Here is a 22198-nt window from a genome sequence, read left to right on the forward strand (position 1 = left end):
CATTAGAAGTTATCCACCTTTTGCAGTATATTTCCCAAAGGAAAAAGTGAAAAATATCAGCATTCTCTATAGTTAAACTTCTATTTATGATAATACAATGTAGCAGCAGAGTCAGCCATATGCCAGGGAGAACATAATCACAGAAAGCTCCAAGCTAATTGCAATCTCCTTGATGGAAAAGCAGACATTAAGAAAAGCCACAAAACCCAGGCTGAATTAAGACTTTAGATGGCTCACACTCTTTCCAGTGCAAATTAGAAACACGTCTGAAGCAAATAATAAACAAGTGCTACTGCTTTGCAGGTGTAAAATTAATTTAAGAGCTTCCTGTAACACAAGTATGTGTGCATATTACCCTATCTAGATGTCTAAATGGTTTGATACCTTGCAGTTTACAACATGTACAGCACAAAAGGATTCCATAGTTATTCTCTTAGTAACTAAAAATTATCTCTCTAGTTCTCAAGACTTCTGTTTCAGTTTAAATTTTGTCTGGTTATGCAACATCCCCTATCACTTATTTGGTTACTCCACTCCAATATTTAAATAATACCTAACAGGATCCACACAGAATAAAAGTTTACTTATCATAACACATGGCCACCTGGTTTAAGGAGCTAAGCAACCATAGGACAAGAGGAAGGATCCTCATGTGGATAGAAAAGCATCTTATAAAGTGGGAAACAAAAAAAAGTTCTGATTTCCCACTGGAGAGGCCACCACTGGATTCCTAAACGAATTTGTGCTGGGACCCATACTACTGAACATATTCCAAACGACCTGGAAAAGGGATGGAACAGTGAGATTACAAAGTCTGTGGATGATGGTAAATTATTTAAAGCTCACTGTAAAGAACGACAGAAGGTCCTTATAAGACTGGGTGAGTGGACATTAAAATGGGCAATGATATTTAACATAGATGCCGGTAAAGTGATGCACATGTGAAGTAACGATCCCAAATTCACATATAAAATGATGGCCTAACATCACCCGTAATTGTCCAAGAGTGAAACCTTGGGATCATGACAGATTGAGCTGACGCTTTTTCAGAATTACAGCAGCACTGGCCAAAAAGAAAACTGAGTGCAAGGAATTATTGGAAAAGTATTTGTGAATAAAGCAAAAAGCTCTTTGTAATGGGAAAACTGTAGTTCTGGTCTTTCCATCACCAAAATAATACAATATGACTGAAAAGGTTCAGAAACCAGTTACAAAGTTGGGTGTCATGTGCAATCCCTCACGAGTTAAAATCTTCTGCTAGATGTACATTCTACATAATTAAATATGTATGTTCTAGGGAACTCCAGGGACCGGGCTGCTTTCATCCCCTGTATGATTTAAGCAAGGTTCTTCCCATCTTGTACAATGCTGAGCCAAATGCAATCAAATAATCAAAACCTTATTGTTTTAATTGACAGGGGACATATCAATGTAACACGTAGGCCAAATAGTTCAAGTGCTTAGTACTCAGACCTCATAAAGTATCTTGAGTGAAACCACATCATGTTGGTAGCTGTTAGTGCATTCAATGTGACTACAGTCTCTACCTGACCTGACTAGACATCATCTACAATGCAGAATGGCACTACTACACAACACATATCCACAGTAAGAAAAACTCAAACATGCTGAAACATTGGATGCGACATAAAATTGTTTACCTGGGAAATTCATTGTCTGCTTTTGCCAGTAACAGCTGGATTCCAACTGGACTAGACTACACTCTCTGAACAAATATAATCTTGGCTACATCCTTAAATTCAATCACATGCCTTTTTTTTTTTGAATCACTGAAGATGTTACATGGAAAACCTCCATCTTATTCTATCACTTTGTCAAACCTTCTTTTAATAGCATCTCAACTCATTGCTATCAGAACAGCTAGAACATCTCTCTGAGCTGCTGGTCCCACTCTGCCCTTACTCTCATGTAAGGACATCATCTCAAGACAATTCAGTTTGTCAGTAGGCAGCACATAAGCCACAATTGTCACTAAAACAGTGATGCAATAAAGTCCTGCTTGTTTGCACAGACTCTCGGGAGGATCACTTGGAGTGCTCATGTTTTCAGATATATCTCTGCTAAGAGAGGCTGGAGAGACATACACAGAGCTATAGGTGTGACAAGAGGCACCAATCACGGGATTCGGTCAGTTATGCCCTCAGAGCAAGGAACAAAGCCATAACAAGGTTGCATCACGTAGCCAGAAGACAAGAAACTACTGAACTGCAGAAACTACTGCTTGCAGTAAGGTATCTTCAGGGAATGAACTGGTGAAAAAAAAAAAGTCCAAAACCAGATACTGTATTTAAAAGAATTCAGTTTTGTGCATGCAGATTGTCAACTCACTGAAGACTGTCATTGCAGGAAGACAATCTTTCAAAAGGTAGTGTCACCTGGCAATGACGAGTCTCAAGGGGATAAATTAGATGCTCGATTTCTTCTTTTTTTTTTTTAATTCTTCTGACATTAAAACATTATGAGTGACTTTAAAAAGTCTCTTTGCTTTGTAAAAATGTTTTTATTAGAGAAGAGTGAACAAATCTGTACGTTGCACGTAGAATTCTGCTTAACAGTTGAACAAAACACTGGGAAAACAAACAAACAAACAAACAAAACCTCAGGCTACTTCCACTAGAACAAACAATAACTGGTATTCTTTTCATACTAAGGTGATGCATACGCCTCCCTGCCTCTTGTGATCTGATTAGTAGTCTATAAAAACCACAGAGGAGATCCCCAGACAAAAGTCTGGGACTGGCAAACCAAAACCCACTTATATGTGAAACCCAAACAGAAAGCGAGTTTCTAGTATGTTCATTATTGTCTTTAAAATCAACATACTATTTTAGTCATCCAATAAATCCCTATTGTATTCACCAGCTTCTATACGTTGTCAGAAAAATAGTAATGGTATAATTCTCCTACTGCTTCCCTTAAAATAAATCAAAGGTGTTGCACATCACAGCTTCTGTTCTTCTTCAAATCATTTGACTCTATTATTAGGATCTAAACATTTACTTACACGATGGCCATTAAATAGAAAAGAAAGAAAACCCAAGCAGTTCAAAAATCACAGGTGATTACTTTTCTATGAACAGACACTGCAGACTCCTTTGAATCACCTTAGCCTGTTTTTGTGTTACAATAGCAGAAGTGGTAGGTAAAAAAATCACAAGCTTTCTTAAACACTATGGAACTCCACATAAAAATTACTCTCGTGAAAGCAGTCTTCAGCCTCCTAGAAATCTTACCACATGCAGACTCACTAAACTTGCAGGACTGGCAGCCTCACTGTCCTGTACTAATGCTCAACTGTGGAACAGCAGGAGGTCTGTTAGGGTTTAAACAGACACACACTGAAACTAACGGGAATCTTTCCATTAATTCCAGTGGGCTCTGGCTCAGACTGGTTAAGCATCAGTAGTAACAAACAAGAAATTTTCATACTACCCACTTCTCTTAATCAAACAAATTAAGGTAAATTTCCCTTCATCCATACAATTCCGTAAATCCAGTGTGTTTTCCAAGAAAACTGTATATGAAATAATTTGTGCAAACAACACATGCATTTTAACCACCCAACAAAACAAAAGCACCAATGCACAATTTACCAATCCTCAGAAGAAAATAAATAAATTAAAAAAAACAACAACCAAACGACACAACAAAACAACACAACAGTAACAGCACACAGTCCCATGAATGTTATCAAGAATTGAGGCTTATGGAAGAGTTGAGAAAACCGAGTTCCAGAATCATTTTCCTTGATGCAAAATCCATGTCACTAAGATCAGAAGTTAAGATATAGAAACTGTTTACTTAAACATATCACTTGATCTTCCCTGCAGCACTGAAACAGCAGAATAAAGGCAGACTTCAGGTAACAGGCACCCAAACACTTGATTCTTTATAGGAGCATACAGCCGGAAAGGGAAACGCAGAGTCGAGAAATAAACCATAAATTCACTGCAGTAAAACTCAGGAAGCCACCCTATAACTTTTCTTTGTGGTCCACGCTGCTTCCCACAACCACATCTTTTGAACTCTGCTCTGACTCCATTTTTCCAACTGTCCAACAGTTTCCTCCCTAAAGGAGGAAATTCACAGGTCACATTGAAAGCCCTAGCCAACTGCATGCTATTAATATATAAATTATTGTTTGTCCACTAAAGCAATTAGAAACAGATGCCAATTTGATGCTGAACTTATCTAATTTTCAGTAAACTGGAAATAAAGGCTCAGACCAATTAAATGTTTAACTTCCATAAAAGAAAATGAAATTGAAAACTAGCGGTTAAATTCACATGAGGATGCACCTGACAAGAGGAGACATTTTCTCCCCCCTCCAAAAAATCTAGCCCAACACCAGGGATACATTTCTGGGATTTGGGGACCCAGATTCATACCCTGAGTTACCCTGATTGTTACAAAAGGTTTTGAACCGTGATCTCCCATCTTTCAGGAGAGATTTCTTCCCAAGAGCCTTCAAGAAACTCTAGAATGGAGGTTTTCTCCACATTTTTCATTTCACATCATATAATACATAAAAATATTTTGAATGACAAAACCGAAAATAAGCCTTTAACTTGGTGATGGGATATCTGGATGGGTTTGGATAATTTTCATTTCCAGTCATACCAAATTTGTACAGAAAACTTTTAATTCATATAAGAAGGTAAGCAACTTTAGTTGGTACACAATTTGGAACAGATTCTTAACTTTTTACTCTCTTCTAATTTCTAATTCAATTATCTATAAATGTATGTTTTTCTAGCATCCCTAGATGCAAAATGTTCTGTAGGCACAGGGTTGTTTTGATTTGCAGGCAGTCTGGTCTATCATTTGATTTGCAGGCAGGCTGCAAATACTTTCAAATTAAGGACTCTACATTACACCATAAAAACCAGAATGGTACATGGAAAAAATATCCAGATTTCCTGCAGTATTACCCAGTTTGGAAGTACCTGGATCTGGGTAAAATGGACAAAAGGTGGCAGGAAGGTATAATGTGGGAACATAGGAACATATACATCCATTTCAGCATGCACCATTTCTAGTGAAAGTCATTTTAGCAACTGGAAAGCTGCACTCTTCACATTGTTCAGCTGCACACATAATAAAAGTAGTATGAGTCTATGGACTGGGTCAGAAAATACACTGGATTTCAATTCTATTTGAATTCCTTTGCTTTATGTTTTTGGACTAAGCACCATGATATTTTACTTTAACATGAGAATTTTTTTTCCTCCTAAATATCAGGAAATAATATATTGAACATGGTTCAAGTTTTTAATATATACACTAGACCACAACGGTTATAGCATTGAGAGCAGTGAAAGTACTACATTTTTCATTTCCACTGATGAATATTAAATCAAGTCTTTGCCAAACTCCCTGAAAATCATTACTGTCTCTAATGTAGTAATATAATTTATACAGTCTCTAAAACCTTAAACCAGTCAGATGAATCAACTACTCACCTATAAGATAAGACTATATTTTCAAATAAAATTGTCTTGAGAAATAAAAAAGCAAAAGAACAAAAGGCATAGTTTGTATTTTTACAATTAGGAGACAGACTTAGACCTCATATATCTTCTATTTATAAACACAAGGTGTTTTTTAATGCCTCATTTCTTTGTCAACAGTATGGAAACACATGGCTGTTCCCCATACATTTATAAATGGAATTGGAGCAGAAGAGGGAGTACTTCTCTCCCCTGTAGCTACAGAAGCATAAAATATCTTAGATACAAGTAGATGAGGATTCCCCAGGCAAAACTATCACTTCTCCATAAACAGAAAATTTTGCACTGTGTTTCACATAGATGCATTAAAAACTTTGTAGATGGTGCCATACTGGAAATTTATTTTTAGCATTTTATATAATGGAAACTTCATGACAAAAATTATCTTTTGCTAGACATGAATCTATGAAGCTGCCTGTTGCTTTATTAGGTTTATAGCTGTTCTACATCTATTGCAAATTTAGTCTGAGAGAAAAATCTACAGGGAAATAAAAAAAATATATATTCTTCTTCTATGAGAGAAGTTAAATATCAAAATTTCAGTGTCTGACTTTAATAGATGAACAACACCCAAGCAGATTACTTACACTGTTTAAAGGAAAGCATATATAAGGGTATCTTGCTTGTGAACAGACTGGTTTTGCATAGACATTGCTTTTTGTACCTTAATCAACCTATTTAGTAGGCTACTTAGTGCTTCTTAGACTTTTGCCTTCTTATGAAGCAACAGAGACAAAAAATATCATAGAAATCAAAGCTAAAAGTTGCATCTCCATCAATATGAGAGCCGAATAAATTCTTAAAGGTCATTTCTAGGCCTACTGCAGTGCCATGGATAGCTGTTGTTACTGACGTGCTACAGAAGATAGACAACTCTTCTTCCTACCGGAGGGAAAATGTTGCGTATATTTTGAAAATGCTCAAAGTCGCACAGTGCATCTTCTTCCATCTACGCTTTTATCCCCCAAACAGATAAGGTACATTCATTTTTGCTTTTCTTCTCAGTCTTTTAAAGCCAACAGTTTTTCCTTCACACTTATAATGAATAAAATAAATAAGATACTCTACAGTGTTTCTAAATGATGGCTCAGTAGTAGCCCTTTGAAAATGATGATTCTTCCATTTCAGGTACATCTGTATAACGTTTGTCTTTGCTCATCCTCACTCATAAGGTACATTTTTGCAATTGCAGATATGTTCGTAGGTGTGATGCCTTAATTAACATGAGAGTCCATGAAAATGTGTCAGAAGGAAGGACAGGCTTGCTATAGTCACTTTGAAATATGGATGGCTCTGCGGGCTAACAAGGTCTTTGCATATATGCACTTTCAACTGACTTCTCTTTTTTTGAACTGTGATGCATACAGCAATTATTTCACCTCAACAAAGAAACTCTGGAAATGTCAAGGGCTCTTCCAGCCTATACTGTGATAATGAATTACTGAAAAAATAAGGGGTTTTACTACTTCACTGAGGAAAGACATTTTGTGACCTTTAACTGTTTTATGGCAATAATAAGTTTTCTACAAAACATCAAGTCTTTCTGTTACTTTAATAATATGAAAACATTTGAGGAATAGCCGTGACCTTAACCTTGGAAGAATGAATAGAATACTGATCTTGAAGAAACAGATGAGCCCTAAGACACTATAACTTCCTACCATCTTGTTGACAAGGCATAGGGCTGTGCCATAGACAAACTCACTCAGCGAAGCTCAGCTATCTTAATTCACTTATTTGAACGCTGTGAACATATAGACCCACTATTATCCCTCCTAATTTCAGTTTTGTCATAGCAATGTTTGATTCCAAAGGAAAGATTTAGACTAGAATATCATGCTTCGTCTCGTACCCTTCAAAATGCATATTCTTCTTAATTTCAACAAGAGTAAGCACACGAAAACACTCTCATTCTTGTCACTGTAAAGCAGCAGTGTTTAAGGAAAAGAGAACTGAGCAGTGTATAACCCGACTCTAACAGCCTGTGCGCAATTAAAATTACAGGTTTCCAGCTCAGAGAAATTTCATTTGAAAAATGTAATCCAACATTTTTGTCAAGACTTGCATAAAAATATAAAATGTTAGTGCTATGTTCAAATAGGCATAGGGTATAACAAAGCATAAAAAAGAAGTGGTACTGAGGGATTTCTGAATTTCAGCCATGATACTGGCATTAGACACTTTATCAAGTGACTTAACATTTCTAAATTCTATCTACCTCCCAAAGGAAACATGGGAATTAGTATTTATGAGGCTCACCAAACATGCAATCCCCATACATTTAGTATTGAAAAAGCAGTAATGGATGGTTCACACTGAGATGCAAGTGGGATAAGAGCCAAGGTGACATATAAACACAGGCCAAGCTTCCTGACAGCAAGAGTAAAACCCCAGAAACTTCATACAGCCAACAGCCAAAAGAAGAACATCACCTATCTCTGATGTGAATGGCAGCAGAGCTGGCTGGAACAGTGGCCTCGCACTAGGGAGTGGAGCTGAGCCCTGCCCAAAGCTGCCAGCCCAGCATGCAAAGCACCACATGAAGTGGTTGAGGGCCACGAATGGCTCCAGGGTCATGTGTTGGCAACTCCTGCCTTGTCAACCTACAAGGGGCCATTGCAATTTCTTATTTTCTTGTGATTAACAGATGATGGAGTCCAGATGGTCAGCATGCATATGTATAACTTTGGAGAGAAATAGAAATTCAGAGAAGGAAAGAACATTTCTGTCTTTTTCCCCATTCTTGACCATTCTCCATTCCAGCTGTCACCGTGTAAGCTTAATCAGCTAACCATTCTGGTCATTTTTCTGTACATTTTTGACTCCAAGAGTGGATCCCAGGTCTTGTCCTGGCACAGACATGGAGTATATTTTTCCCATTCAAAGCCCACACAGAGCAACCATCCACACATAACTACACCTTCTGCTGCTACTGAACATATCCATTACCAGGGATTGTTTTTTCACTTTTTTTTTTTTTTTTTCCTAAACCAGCTAGATCATCAGTAATAAATCTGGGGAAGAAATCACTTCTGGCCTGCAAAGTCTCAAGAATCATCTTTCACCTGGGCAAATGAGTAACAAATGGGGCCTAAAGGAACCTATAGTGTCTATTCCTTAATCAAGATGAATCATTCTGATATATGTATGGATATAATATATAATGCTAGAACCATTATAATGCAATTTTAATGCCCATGAAGGATACATCAGTCCCAGAACTGAAATGGTTTCTCCATTGTAATATATCATATGTTCATTCTGCATATAGCAGATCTAGCCCCTTATAAGCAATCATTTATTTTGGCAATTAATAGCACAATATATGAGGTAATGCCTTTTTCCAAATGTCAAAGAGAGCAATGAAAAGTTTGATTAATTTTGCTCACGGCAAATAAAAGTTTGGAGAAAAATCACAAAATGTTTTTACAAGTTCTCTGTCTTAGATGTCTGCCTCTATGAATAGATACCTTCAAAATAAATTGACTACAATTAGTAGCCTACAATTTTATTATGCCTTTGAAGTTTCAGTTTATGGTGAAGTCTGGAATTTTAAATGAAGGTAAAAGTTTTTTCAGCCTAAGCCAGCCCCACCCAACAGCATATTTGTTTTGAATACATCTTTCTAATTCAAAGAAATTCAAGTTCTTTTTGAAGAGAAAGTGATGCTACATGTGTAGTCTACAAGAATTTGTGAAATTCACTAAATTCATTAATAAATTTAGCAAGGCAGATTAAAAAATAATAGTGTGAACTGACAGATTCTGATTAACAACTCTGAATTAAAGGGTACATTTCCTTTCACCATGTCATTTAGTCCTGATCTCAAAATAAAATCGCCTTCTGTGGGATATAAAGTTTCAATACAGCTTCAAGACAGGCCATCTAGCAATGACTGTGTGGTCAGAAATATGTTTGGATTAGCAGTTAGGGGAATTTAGACTTAAATCCAGTTGGTTTTCAATTCAGCTGAATCACCAAAAGTTGATGAAATGCCATAAGGCTGTCTAAAAGAAAGCAGATCTTTCACAATGGAAGAGCTGACGTCACCCACACAGCTGCCAAACAATCAACAACTCAGCTTTTTTTTTTTTTAAAGACAAAGTCACAAAAAATGGAGCAAAACAGTTTTGTAGTTTGTGGGGGTTTTTTTCTTCCAACACATGTAAACCAGACTGTTCATTTATGTAACTTTAAAGTTACTTTATGCACTTCATTTGCATTTTCTTAACCTACACATTATAAAGAAAATGACACACTGTTTCAACACAATTTTAGCTTTCTGTTTTTAATTTTCCTATTTTACTACTACACTCTTTAACATAGAATCTGAATGTTTCAGACCCCAACCTGGAAGACAGTAGATCTTTCATACCAATGTCCTGCTTTTACTCAATTGCAAACTCTTGAATAAATTACAAACCTACAGTGAGACCCAGCAATTGAGACATACATCCACAACTTTTGAAAATAATCAACAGGTTGATGAAGAAAAAAAACAGAAAGACTGAAGCGTTGGCTTTTACAAGGAGGGAGAGGAGCAACCAGACTGGTTTAGCACAGCAAGGTCCAACCAGAAGGTGCGGTTCCCCACTCCTTCCCCCTGGGGCTCTGGCTCTAGGAGCAGCCAGACAGCACTAGCAGGGTTGGGCTCTCCCTCTGCCTTCTCAATTCCAACCGCACAGCCCTCCTTGCCCCCATCTCCTGCTGCCTCTGGCATCCATCAGCCCCTTCAACGAGCAAATTCAACCTACCTGACACAGGAAAACCAGGATAGCAAGTTGGATTGTTCTAAGGAGTGCCAGAAAGGATGCAAAGTAAGCATGAGGAGCATGCAGCTGGGAATGGGGAGGAGAGGAAGCAAAGCATATCACCAGCAGAAGCCTGCTGGATCACTTCGTCATGTATCATCAAACAGGAACCTCAGGGTTTAATTTCAGAGACAACAGAATCACTCTCACTTGCCCCCTGAAATTCCTTCTAGTCCCATCCTTCGTGCCAAAATGAACCTTCGGCTATATATCCAAGATAGATCCGAAGGAAAAAAAAATAAACTGAGCAATATCCTGAGAGGTTCATAGCCTGGCTCTGTGAGTGGTTTTGGAGACCCATGAGAGAGGGGAGCTGTGGTGAGGTGCTGTAAGAAGCAGGATTTCCTCTTCAGTAGCAGCAGTGACATACACCAGCTTAAACTCCATCAAACTACTGCCCCTCGCTGAGGTTCCCCAGTGGCCTGAGCTGATCTAGCTGCCAGGTCCTGCGGCCAGTCTCTCCATCTGCCACCAAACACACTCCCCCAACACAGCGCTCCCAGACATACAGCTACAGGTCAAGTTGATTCAGCTGGCTGGTGTGGTAGAAACCTTGACTCCTTCTCCCCCTGCCACCCAGGATGGTCTGAAGGCTGATCTGACAGAATACTCATCTTGTTGCCATGTGATTTCCAGATTCAACTCAAGGGAAGGAAGAAAGGATGGGAGAAAGGGAGAGGACAGGCTGGCCATCTTGGCAGTTGCTCACACCAGACTGGCTCGGCTACAAAGACCACAACACACCCAGCCCACCCATCCTAGTTTTTGGAGATCCCACCCTAGTTTTTCACTCCAGCACCTCCTGCCTCCTCCATTACACCACCACAATTGTAGCTCTGCCTTGCAATTCGGACCAACTGACTGAGAGAAAAGATTTTTTTTAACCCTGACACTCCACTGGGCTGCCACAGGTCTGGGGGAGCCTGCGGGCAAAGTCTGCAGGCAGGGACAGGAGCTCCGTTATTAGCAGTGAAAATGACAAATGAGGAATTACAGTCTAAAACACTGCGACACGTTTCAGGCTCCTGGAAAGGTTTATATTTGAATGAAGAAAGTCTGTCCTCTCAGAGAGAACATGATTACTTGCAAGAGTTGGTCAATAAGACCTGTCAGCATTTTTTTGTGATATGGAACTGTAGACAAATTAGTTTACAGTATTTTCACTATTACACTGTTTAATATTAACAATATGACAGAAGTACAGTACTTTGACACAAAACTACTGTAGGGCTATATAGTATTTACCACTGGACATGAGCTCTTGAAAATAGATAAGTAGGTGCTGATCAGTAGATTCATCAGATCTGCTGGAGCAACCCTGGCTGATGCCCAGAAGCTAGAAACCGCACTCAGTCTGAGAACTTGAAAAATTGTGTGATGTTACCTCACGAGTGGTAAACACGCAGGTCATGGTTAGTTAAAAAAAACCACAACACAGCAGCAAAGATGCAGTTAGCTCTGTAATCAAGATAGCATTTCCTACCTTTAGCTTAACATTCTGTTGGAATACTCAGCTATAACAGTTGAATTGACAATAAATTAATTACATCTTTTGCACAAATTCTTCCCTGAAGGAATGCTTATTTTGGTGTAAAAATCCGAACAGAACAAAGCTCCATTTTCCTATTTCAGTCAAATAAAATCAATGAATCACGAGATATCTCGTCATTCATGCTACTAAAAATATATAGTATCAGTTTTTTCAGACAGAGATGAAGATAAATGTGTCCATTAAATAAAAATATTATGCTGAAAGAATGTATACGTTATATGCAAAAGCACTCAAGAGTTCAGGAGCATTGAACCTGCACTGAGTGCAAGTACAACAATAACTTAATGTCCTACGTGTGCATAACTACAACAGTACAGTGTCTTCCTTAATAATAGTATTCTCAGAACTCGCCTGATTTCCGCAATATCCTGGAAGTTTTTTTGGTTATGTTTAAAAGTATCTTGGGATTTAATTTCCTCTTTAGTCTTCCATAGTATCCTGCAAACCCAAAGATTTGGCTAATCTGTATCTTCCAGTCATTACTTTATAATTCAATTTCTACAAAAAAGAAAGTATTAGTATAATATGAATACTTCATCTGACAAAAGATGATTTAGGTGATGTGGTTTTTTAAGCTGACTAGATCAAGGGTGAGATGGGCATAAAAAATGCCAAAGACTGCACAGGAGCTAAGAAAGAACTCAGAAAAACATACAAAAATATATATGTTATCACTGGAGGCAAAAGAGTACTCTGATCTCAACACTCAGTTGATCACCTGAGTGACAGGAAGATTGTATGGGCAGTTTATTTTAAGATTTAAAAAACCAAAACATACCCATGAAGAGAGCCCTGATTGCTGAAAATATGAAAGTACTTATATATTCCAAGCTTTGCGTCTCCATAATCTTATCCACAATAGAGACATCAATATCGTTTATCTGGGTCTTAGCTCTAAACTCAGTTTGCACAAATGAAAACCAGACACTAAGTAGAAATCAGCTGAGTTACATACATGTACGGTTACTCCTAATAACTCAGACTGCTAAATAGAAATTTCAATCCTTACGTGACAAAGCATAATTTCACTAGCTGGGTCAAAAACAAAATCATAAATAATAAAACGACTCATCCTGCAAAGCACAACACCCCTTCAACTTTCAGTTAACTTACAAGAAACTGAGGCCATTATGACAAGAGATGAAGTGCAACGCAAGCTGGATTTCTTGTCCCCAACAGAGGACTATGAATTAACGTGCTCTGTTGCACTAGGAACAGTAATTAAATGAACAGTGATCTGAAAAAGCACAGTTTAATGCATACTTTGTTCTGTATAACAGTGATACATCTTCTCAAACCTACCAGAAATACAATTACTTCCTCTCAAATCCTTGTCAAATCAAAACTAGGAAAAATGTAGGCTATACTAATTTGGAGATCAACTCTACTTCTTCCTGACTAAAAGTGCTATTAAGTGAGAAAGTAAAACAGGTAGCACAAACTTGCCAAAATTATAAGCCTTTGCTGAGAAGAGACAGGGAAACCCTATATGGTGCATAAGGACATGTGGGTGAAGAGTTCAGTTTCTGTTTTTAATGACTCCAGTCTTGAAAGCTACATAAAAACATTGTAAATTTACAGGCACGGATACCCCTTCCTCTGTTTGTGATGCTTAAAAGTCACATTTCATGCAGTATAAAAGTTCCAGTTACTACAACTTTGTGGCACATGCACTCGACCCACCCCCCACCAAACCAGCAGCAGTTTGGTCCAGGCTCCAGAGGAGGTAAAGGACTGAGCCGTAGCCAGGCCAAGAATTCCTTCCAGGAGACCCACAAGGAAGCAGAACGGCACACTGAATGCCAGTAACTTGTGGGTGCAGGGAGTCTCGTGCAGACTTTTCCTACTGTATGCGATTTGACTACGAGTCAACCACTTCATGCTATAAATATGACAGCCTGGATGAGCCCACTTTCAGCTCTCCCTGCTAAATAAGTGAGCTGTATGGCAATGGTTTTACCACTCACAGGTCAGTGGATAAGCCCAATTTAAGTTTAGTATTAATCATTTAGCTTAAGTAGATGCACACTAAATATAACGAATTATTTAGAGATGTAAGGTTGCATTATTTTTAATACACTCTTTGCTTCATGTTACTTGGTAAGCTGGATTTGCTAAAATTTTAAGTTGTAAATTTCTGCTCATGTTTACCAAAAGCAACAACAAACTACACTGAACACTTGCAAGATAAGGTCCAGTTTGCACTTTGCTGGGAAAAACGGAACTGACTGGGAAAAACAACGATTCAAGGCTAATGCGGAGACATTACAGGGACTGTTTCGCACTTCACTGGGAAGAAAGGATTTATTTAGACAAAACAGTACCTGCAATGCTATGGACAATAAAAAATGTCTACAGCTGAATAAAACAAAGGCCCATGTGGAATCAGAGAAAAAGATCCAATGAGAAGCAAGAAGATCCCAAAGCGAAACATCGCTATTGGACTGAATCATGGTATGAATGGTTTGTAAAGATACACAGACTCCGGAGCGAACAGCTATCACGGAGAGAAGAATCCTGAAAGTTTGCACCAGGATGGGTAGAGGCCTCACCTGAAAGTTTGCTTTGTGAATGGGTACAGGCTCCTAGAGAGAAGGTAGGCAGCATTTGGCTTGGCATATTTCCCCCATGCAGTAAATAATACAGTAGACCCGCCACTGAACTCTTTTAAGTCGCACTTCTCTCTAAGAAATCTAAACATCGTTCTGCAGTAGGCAGAACCCTAAATTACACCCCCATGACAAACTTCTGCCCACTTGGCCTGCTAACTGCCCACATTTCAGAAAAACACACACAAAATGTAAGGCCAAACTATACGCAGCAAACAGTGAAGTATCATAACAGTATGGCGTCATGGAAACAATCCACAGAAGTACTTCCTGAGCTCCTGAAAAGCTCCTCTGCTCATCCCCATTCTATTTAAATCAGGCATTTTTCTACTCAAACACCTCTGCTGACAGTTCCCACAAGAAAAAGATGGTCTCTGAAGTGTGCCTGGGAATACCACATCAGGGCACAACACTGTACAGGAATGCTACGACTCACTGAGCATCCTCTGAAGGGAAATTGGAGTAGCTACACCTTAATTCCATCAGTACGTAGGAATTAATCTGCAGGCATTGCTGTCCAGCCACCACTAGAAAGGTACAATGTCTGACAAAAGCATCACAGAACCAGCTGTGTGTGCATCACAGAAGGCCACCTTACCCGTTCCCATCCAGTTATTACAGCACAACGTGTATCTGTCTTCTTGCCAGCAACAGATCACTGTACCCACTGCGCTATTTTTCCTCTGCCTGAATTTACTTCTTTATTTAATGAAATACAGAAATGCTATAAAAACACTGGAAAGGACCTGTTCCAATGTTCTGCATGAAAAAAAATCTCTGCTTGAAAAGTTTGTACTCCTTAGCAAACTAATTATGTTGAATCATAAACCAGATGGTGCTTAAAGAGCTATAGAATTAGCAAACTTAAGCTCCAATTCATGTGATTATGGCATTAAAGACCCAACCCCTGTGATTATGGAATACAGGCAATTGCAAAGGTTGGAACTTCTCGGTTTCTCACAAACTCAAGTTTTCCATTTACAAGATCATGTTATATAGATGTATCAAGATTCACTAGGGCAAGCAGTTCATTGGGAGCTACCTGCCAACCTGGTGCACCAAAGACAGAGTTTGGAAGGGTTTTTTGGCAGTGTGCCTCCCGGTGCATCTCAGGCACATGGCTGGTCCTCAACATTTCCATGTCCCAAAGTACCTTTTTCTTACTCAGCAGTGCTTCAGAGCTCTCTGAAATAGGAAGTGCGTGTTGGTCATGACTCGGTAAGTACTTACAGCACCCAGGGGATGATGTCTCTGTATTTTAAAGAAATTTACTGAAAAGCAGAAGGCATCCTGCTTTATTTTGTTTCCCCTAGCAGGATATATTCCACTTAAGGAAAACAAGGAGTGTTCAGAAAATAAACTATATATGTAATAAGTCTTGAACAATCAGTAGCATACTCACATGGGAAGTCATCCACAAACATGGGGTCTATGTTATGCAGCAGTTCCACTCTGGGGGAAGGTCTTCCTTCACTAGGACAGATTTCAAAAGGAAATGTTAATTTCCTTCTACAGCTTATTAGGATTCTGCATGTTCTATTTTAAGGCTTTTTGTCATCCTATTACAGAATGAGCTCATAACCGTAAACTAATTGCTATCAAATTTAATCTGAATGCTCTTTTCTAGCCCAGTAGCAACAGCCATTGCCCCTAACAGACTTCCCTGATTTCACTGGTGTTTACTGGGATTGCTAACAAGTTTAGAGAACAGAATTTGCCCTACAGAAGTTGAGTCTTAAAATAACCAACTCTAAAAATCAAATCTTGCCGTGTAAGCTAGCATGACACTTGCCACACTCTCTGCATATCTGAACGAGACTTATTATCTAAAATGTTGAAAACATTCTGTTTGGGTGCCTCAAAAAACACCAGAGGCATTGCCTATCCCTCAAAAAACCTACCTTCAATTTGCAATTGAGGTCACAAGGTTTATTTAGATACCCTAAACCTTCTTGTGCTAAAAAAGGAAAATAATCCCTCTTTTTCTAGCCATCGACTACATAAGGATAGTATTGAATGAGCCTCCAAACTTACCCATAAATTCTCTGTGTTAAGTAAACACTCCTCCTAAAAAACTAAGAAATTTACTCTTTATAAACGGCAACATAAGTAGGAAGACATAATTAGAAAGAACATTGGCTACCTCATAACACAACAATATTTTATTATTTGAGAGTGAACCTAAACACATTTTTTAGAAACTTTCAAATCACTTAAATTGTTTTATTTTTGTTAAGAAGCTTCATTGTAAATTGCAAAAATTCAACCAGGGCACCTAGAGCAATTGTCATTATGAAAAACAACCTCAGGTAATAGAAAACTCAGTGGAAACCTCAAAAACGGCTGTTATCTTAATATATAAAATAGATAATTAAACAATATTGACCTGTAATTTACAATTTGCCATAACAAGTAGTTAAAATTACTATTGTTCTATCCATTTCTAAAACCATTTCTGGATGCTACACATTTTGAAAAAGTACAAAATTAACAAGGAGGATCAGATAAAAGATGAAATATATTCAGATAATACAGCCTTTCAATTAATATAGAGGAACTACAATAATTAACCTGCAGTGTTATTAATTAAGTGTATAAAAACTGCCAAAAAAAGGTTTTCCCAAAATGTGTGTGAAAGATTAAATTCCCCTTCCGCACCCTAATATCACAGAATCATAGAACCACAGAATTATTTAGGTTCAGAAAGACCTTTAAGATCATCATGTCCAACCATTAACCTAACACTGCCAAGTCCACCACTATACCATGTCCCTAAGAACCTCATCTACATCGTCTTTTACATACCTGCAGGGATGGTCTGTTCAAATGCCTGACAACCCTTTCTATAAAGAAGTTTTTCGTAATATCTTATCTAAGCCTCCTCTGGTGCAACTTGAGGCCATTTCTTCTCATCCTATCACTTGCTACTCAGGTAAAGAGCTCGACACCCTCCATGCTACAACCTCCTTTCAGGCAGTTGCAGACAGCGATCAGGTCTCTCCTCAGCCTCCTTTTCTCCAGGCTGAGCAGCCCCAGTTCCCTCAGCTGCTCCTCATCAGACTTGTGCTCCAGACTCCTCACCAGCTTCGTTGCCCTTCTCTGAACTCTCTCCAGCACTTCAATGTCTTTCTTAGGATGAGGGGCCCAAAACTGAACACAGGATTTGAGGAGGGGTGTCACCAGTGCCGAGTACAGTGGCACAATCACTTCTCTAGTCCTGCTGGCCACACTATTTCTGATACAAGCCAGCATGCTCTTGGCCTTTTTGGCCACCTGGGCACACTGCTGGCTCATGTTCAGCTGGCTGTCAATCAACACCCCCAGATTCTTTTCCACCAGGCACTTTCCAGCCACTCTTCCCCAGCCTGTAGCGCTGCCTGGGGTTGTTGTGACCCACGTGCAGGACCCGGCACTTGGCCTTGTTGAACCCCATACAACTGGACTCAGCCCAACGATCCAGCCAGTCCATATCCCTCTGTATGGCCTTCCTACCCTCCAGCAGATCAACACTCCCACCCAACTTGGTGTCATCTGCAAACTTACCAAGGGTGCACTCAATCCCCTCATCCAGATCATTGATAAAGAGATGAAACAGAACTGGTGCCAACACTGAGCCCTGGGTAACACCACCCGTGACCGGCCACCAACTAGATTTGGCTCTGTTCACCACAACTCTTTGGGCCCAGCCGGCCAGTCAGTTCTTTACTCAGTGAAGAGCACACCCATCCAGGCCATGAGCTGCCAGCTTCTCCAGGAGAATGCTGTGGGATACGGTGTCAAAGGCTTTACTGAAGCCTAAGTACACAACATCCACAGCCTTTCCCTCATCTAGTAGGTGGGTCACCTTGTCATAGAAGGAGATCAGGTTGTTTCAAGCAAGACCTGTCTTTCATAAACCCTTGCTGATTGGGCCTGATCACCTGTTTTTCCTATACATGCCACTATCTATAGCAGTCACATTCTTAACTAAGAAGTGCCTGGCCTTATTTAACCTAATTTTATCTTAGATTTAATAGACTCTTACTGCCTCTAAATGCTCCATTTATAGCTGTGTTCAAGTGTGTCTTTCACCATGTCTTCATAGGTAACAGTAAAATGAACCAGTTTGCACAAATTAAATTAGGATGCAAATTTATAGCGTGTAACTGCTTGGGAAGATATTTTGCTGTTTCTGAGCTGTATCTACATTTTCCAGTCTCCTTTTAAAGAAAACCAAATACCAGAATCATGCTAAGTAATCTAGTATCTTCCACCAGGGTCAAATACAGAAGGAAGAAATAACTTACTCCTATGCGTTTCTCCTATTTATCTATCCAATATTCATACAGTACCACGTTAGGTAGAAAGTCAGAACTGAGGATATTCATGGTGTTCAAACACACTAGTATTACTGTCATATCATTAAAGGTAATTTCCTTTATGGCTTTTAATCTGGAGGATAGATACTGTACACTAAACACGGCTATGAACATTATCATACATCAGGTAGAACACAAAATATAAATATTACACCTGCATTATAGTTTTGCATGCTACTTTTGTAATTTTTATTGAACTCATTTTTTTCTATGATAGAAAATTGGTATTAGTAACTGGTAAATGTGATTTATGTATAATAATGAGACATACTCCCTGAAGCTTATGGCATTAGTGCATTAAGCTCTGTAGCACTATTAACTGGTACTGAACTGCTTGTTCAGTTTGGGTGTTATTCCAGTAATGCTGTTGCACGCAACATGAAGGTTTATAACCAGCGTATATTATTCACAAAACAATAGCCAGAGAAAAGAAGATGGCATTGTACATTGAAGAAAGCAGCTGGGTGACAGACAAGCACATGAGGAAGGTAAAACCAATGTCTTGGGGACAACAAGTAGAGAATTTGCACTTGCAGCAGAGTTTCTGTTCCCTGTCCTCTTTCTCATTTATGGAGCTCCAAGCTGAACTTAGTCCCCTCAAAAGACAGACCTCAAAAACAGATCCACCTTGGCAGATGTCTTACCAAGGATATTTTGCATCAGGAATACATTGTAGCCAACAGAGCTAGAATAAGAAAGCAAAGCAATTGTCTAGGGAATCCTGCTTTTGTATTTTAGTAGCTTCCAGTGTAACCCTATCTTATAATACTCTAATTTTAGAATATTTATTTTTAGACTTCAATATTCTAATACATGGTTCCTTTCCTTAAAAATAAGGAACTTCTTCCTTTGTCTGGTTATTATTCTACCATGTCGGGCTGACTATTTAGTTAAGCAGTTTAAAAGTATTGTTTTCCAAAAAAATCCTCTATGTAAGAACATCTTGATGGAAACACACAGACAAACTTCAGAGCTGGTAAGAGAATCAGCTACTTTATGCTGAGAATATCTTCTGCTTTGCAAAGTTTTTAAAATATACAGAAAGATCTATTACTCCTTACTGAATGTGAACAAACATCTACATGTGATCTTCCACTTTTGTTGCTGTTGTTCTTAAATAGGCAGAAGGTGCCCTTGGGAAGGAATCCAAGGTTTTTTCAGGGTAAATACGTTTATCTTGAACAAGAATATCCTCAGTGTCATTCAGCAAAAGCTGAGCCTTTATAACGTTGCCATATATTGTATTTCTCTGGGTCACATCTGTACATGCTTTCCTAAAATAATTGTGTTTCAGATATTGTGGAAATAAGCATTACTATCCAGCTTTAGATTGCTCTTTCTTCAGCATTAATTTATACCACAACAATGAACATTTTTTTCAAACGGGTGTTTAATTTCTAAAATGATTGTAACCATTTGGTACACAAGAAGTCAAGTTGATCTTGCTTCATTTACTTCATCCAATCAATTCAGATGTTTCCAACATTACAAAAATATAAAGCTGACAATTGCCCTCAAAAATGTATGAGTAAAACTTGAAAGCCTATGCTTGCTAACAAGCTTTGAAGAAACATTAGTTATTTTGACTGTATTTTATCCTGAGTCTCTCAGTGCTATCAAACTGCTTCACGTGCTCTAACATTTGGTTCTCCGTTTTCCTGTTAATGCAAAATAAACCCCTTTTTCTGAGCACAGACACACTAGACATTCAGTACTGAAAACAACAAAATATATCAAAACAATGTATCAACTGGGGCAAATTTCTGCATAAGGAAAATTATTTTGCCTAGTGTCTCGATTTCAATAGAGTAGCAAGCATCTGGAGAACAGATGTTTCTTAGAAACACCAGAGCCTTTTGAGATTCTTGCTTGCAAACAGGCAGTACAGTTTAGATTCTGTGACTAGTTGCATTTTAGTATTGTTTTCCATTAATTGTTCTTAGTATTCTTAATTAATATTTTTGAAAAATATATTAGTGATATTATAACTGTATTTTCAGACATACTTTTTAATATGTACATGGTTTTAGAGGTTCCAGCTGTATAGTAGTGCTACTCATGGTAACCTAAGGTACCAGAAAAGTGCAGTCCACCCTGATTTATATAAAAGGTTTATGCCTGAAGTTGGAATGGTCTGCTGGATATCCAAAAACGAATTGGTACAGTGATACTACCCTAAGTTATTTCCAAAAAGAAGTTAGAGACATTAATGGGAAAGTTAACTCTAATTCCAGAGGTACTTGAAGGAAAACAAAGTTTAGGAACTACCAGTTTAAAAATAAGCTGCAAGAAAATTTTGCACATAAAACTTTTTTTGGTGGCCCAGTATCTTTTCCTGTAGCAAACAGTAGCTGAAAGGCCAAGAACAGGGAAAGACAGGGAAGATCAGGGGAGACAACAGCACGAACACACATCAGGGAAAGGGCTCTCATAATAGCTTGTGTTACCAACATCCACATTAGCAGGTCAGTAAGACCCCAGCACACACAGGCCAGCTTCACAGGACAAGGGACACCTGGAGACAAACCAGTGATGGCACCTGGTGACACACAGAGGTGGGACAGGACAGAGAAGCAGAACCAAAGGGTACCAAAAGGCATAACCAGAACGTGTGTGTGGTTACCAACCTAAGAAGAACACAAAAGATGTTAGAAGAACCTCACAGCTGGTGTCCCTAGACCTCTGCACCATTGCAACAGATCCTGAGCCTAACACCTGGTCACAAAAATCGTGGTGCCTGGCTGCAAGATGGATGGGTGGAAACCCCTGCCCTGGTGCCTGGCTGCTGGGCAGACTTCTTAGACACACACCTTTTGGTGAGCGAGAGTCTTGGACTGCGAGAGTGGAAGTAAATCCCACTTTATTTCAGTTCTGTTCTAAGAAGAATCACATTCCGCACTGATACCGTGTTGCAACAGTATTTCCTACACTACTAGGCCTGCGGATTGATTTAGGAAGAGCAGACAAACTTTTGAGCTCGAAGTCCCTGTCAAAGAGCTTTTAAGTAGCATGCAAATTTTTACCTATGAAAATAAGTTCAAACAATGAGAACAAGAACATTGTATTTCCTCAATTTCATGCATTGTGTGAAAGAAACTTACAACTATAACCAGCTAAGTGAAGAATGCAGAGGAAGATATTTTTGTCCACAAGAAACATGTGCTCCTGAACTGTATCTTATCATGCCATTTGCTCCTAACCATTAACTTCCTTCCAGTTCTTCAAGTCATAATTAAGTAGACGAGGCACAAAACAAACAGTTGTATACATGTGTGGTTTTCAACACTTCTATTTACTACAAGGACTTAATATTAATCAGTGTCATGTTAATGCAACT

At 38.7% G+C, this 22198-nt stretch overlaps 1 protein-coding gene across 2 annotated transcripts in view; it reads right to left on the reverse strand.

Annotated features, from left to right (window-relative positions):
- ARSB (arylsulfatase B) overlaps window positions 1-22198 on the reverse strand; it is an 82012-nt gene that overhangs the window by 22840 nt on the left and 36974 nt on the right. For both annotated transcript variants that reach the window (XR_010607846.1, XM_065656473.1), the window contains exon 6: window positions 15906-15976. Coding sequence is in view for 1 of the 2 variants with exons in the window: in XM_065656473.1 (XP_065512545.1) it covers window positions 15906-15976 (71 nt within the window). In the remaining variant the exon portion in view is untranslated. The remainder of the gene's footprint in view (window positions 1-15905; window positions 15977-22198) is intronic.

The sequence above is a fragment of the Caloenas nicobarica genome, chromosome Z, assembly GCF_036013445.1.
Source record: "Caloenas nicobarica isolate bCalNic1 chromosome Z, bCalNic1.hap1, whole genome shotgun sequence".
Taxonomy (NCBI): Eukaryota; Metazoa; Chordata; class Aves; order Columbiformes; family Columbidae; genus Caloenas; species Caloenas nicobarica.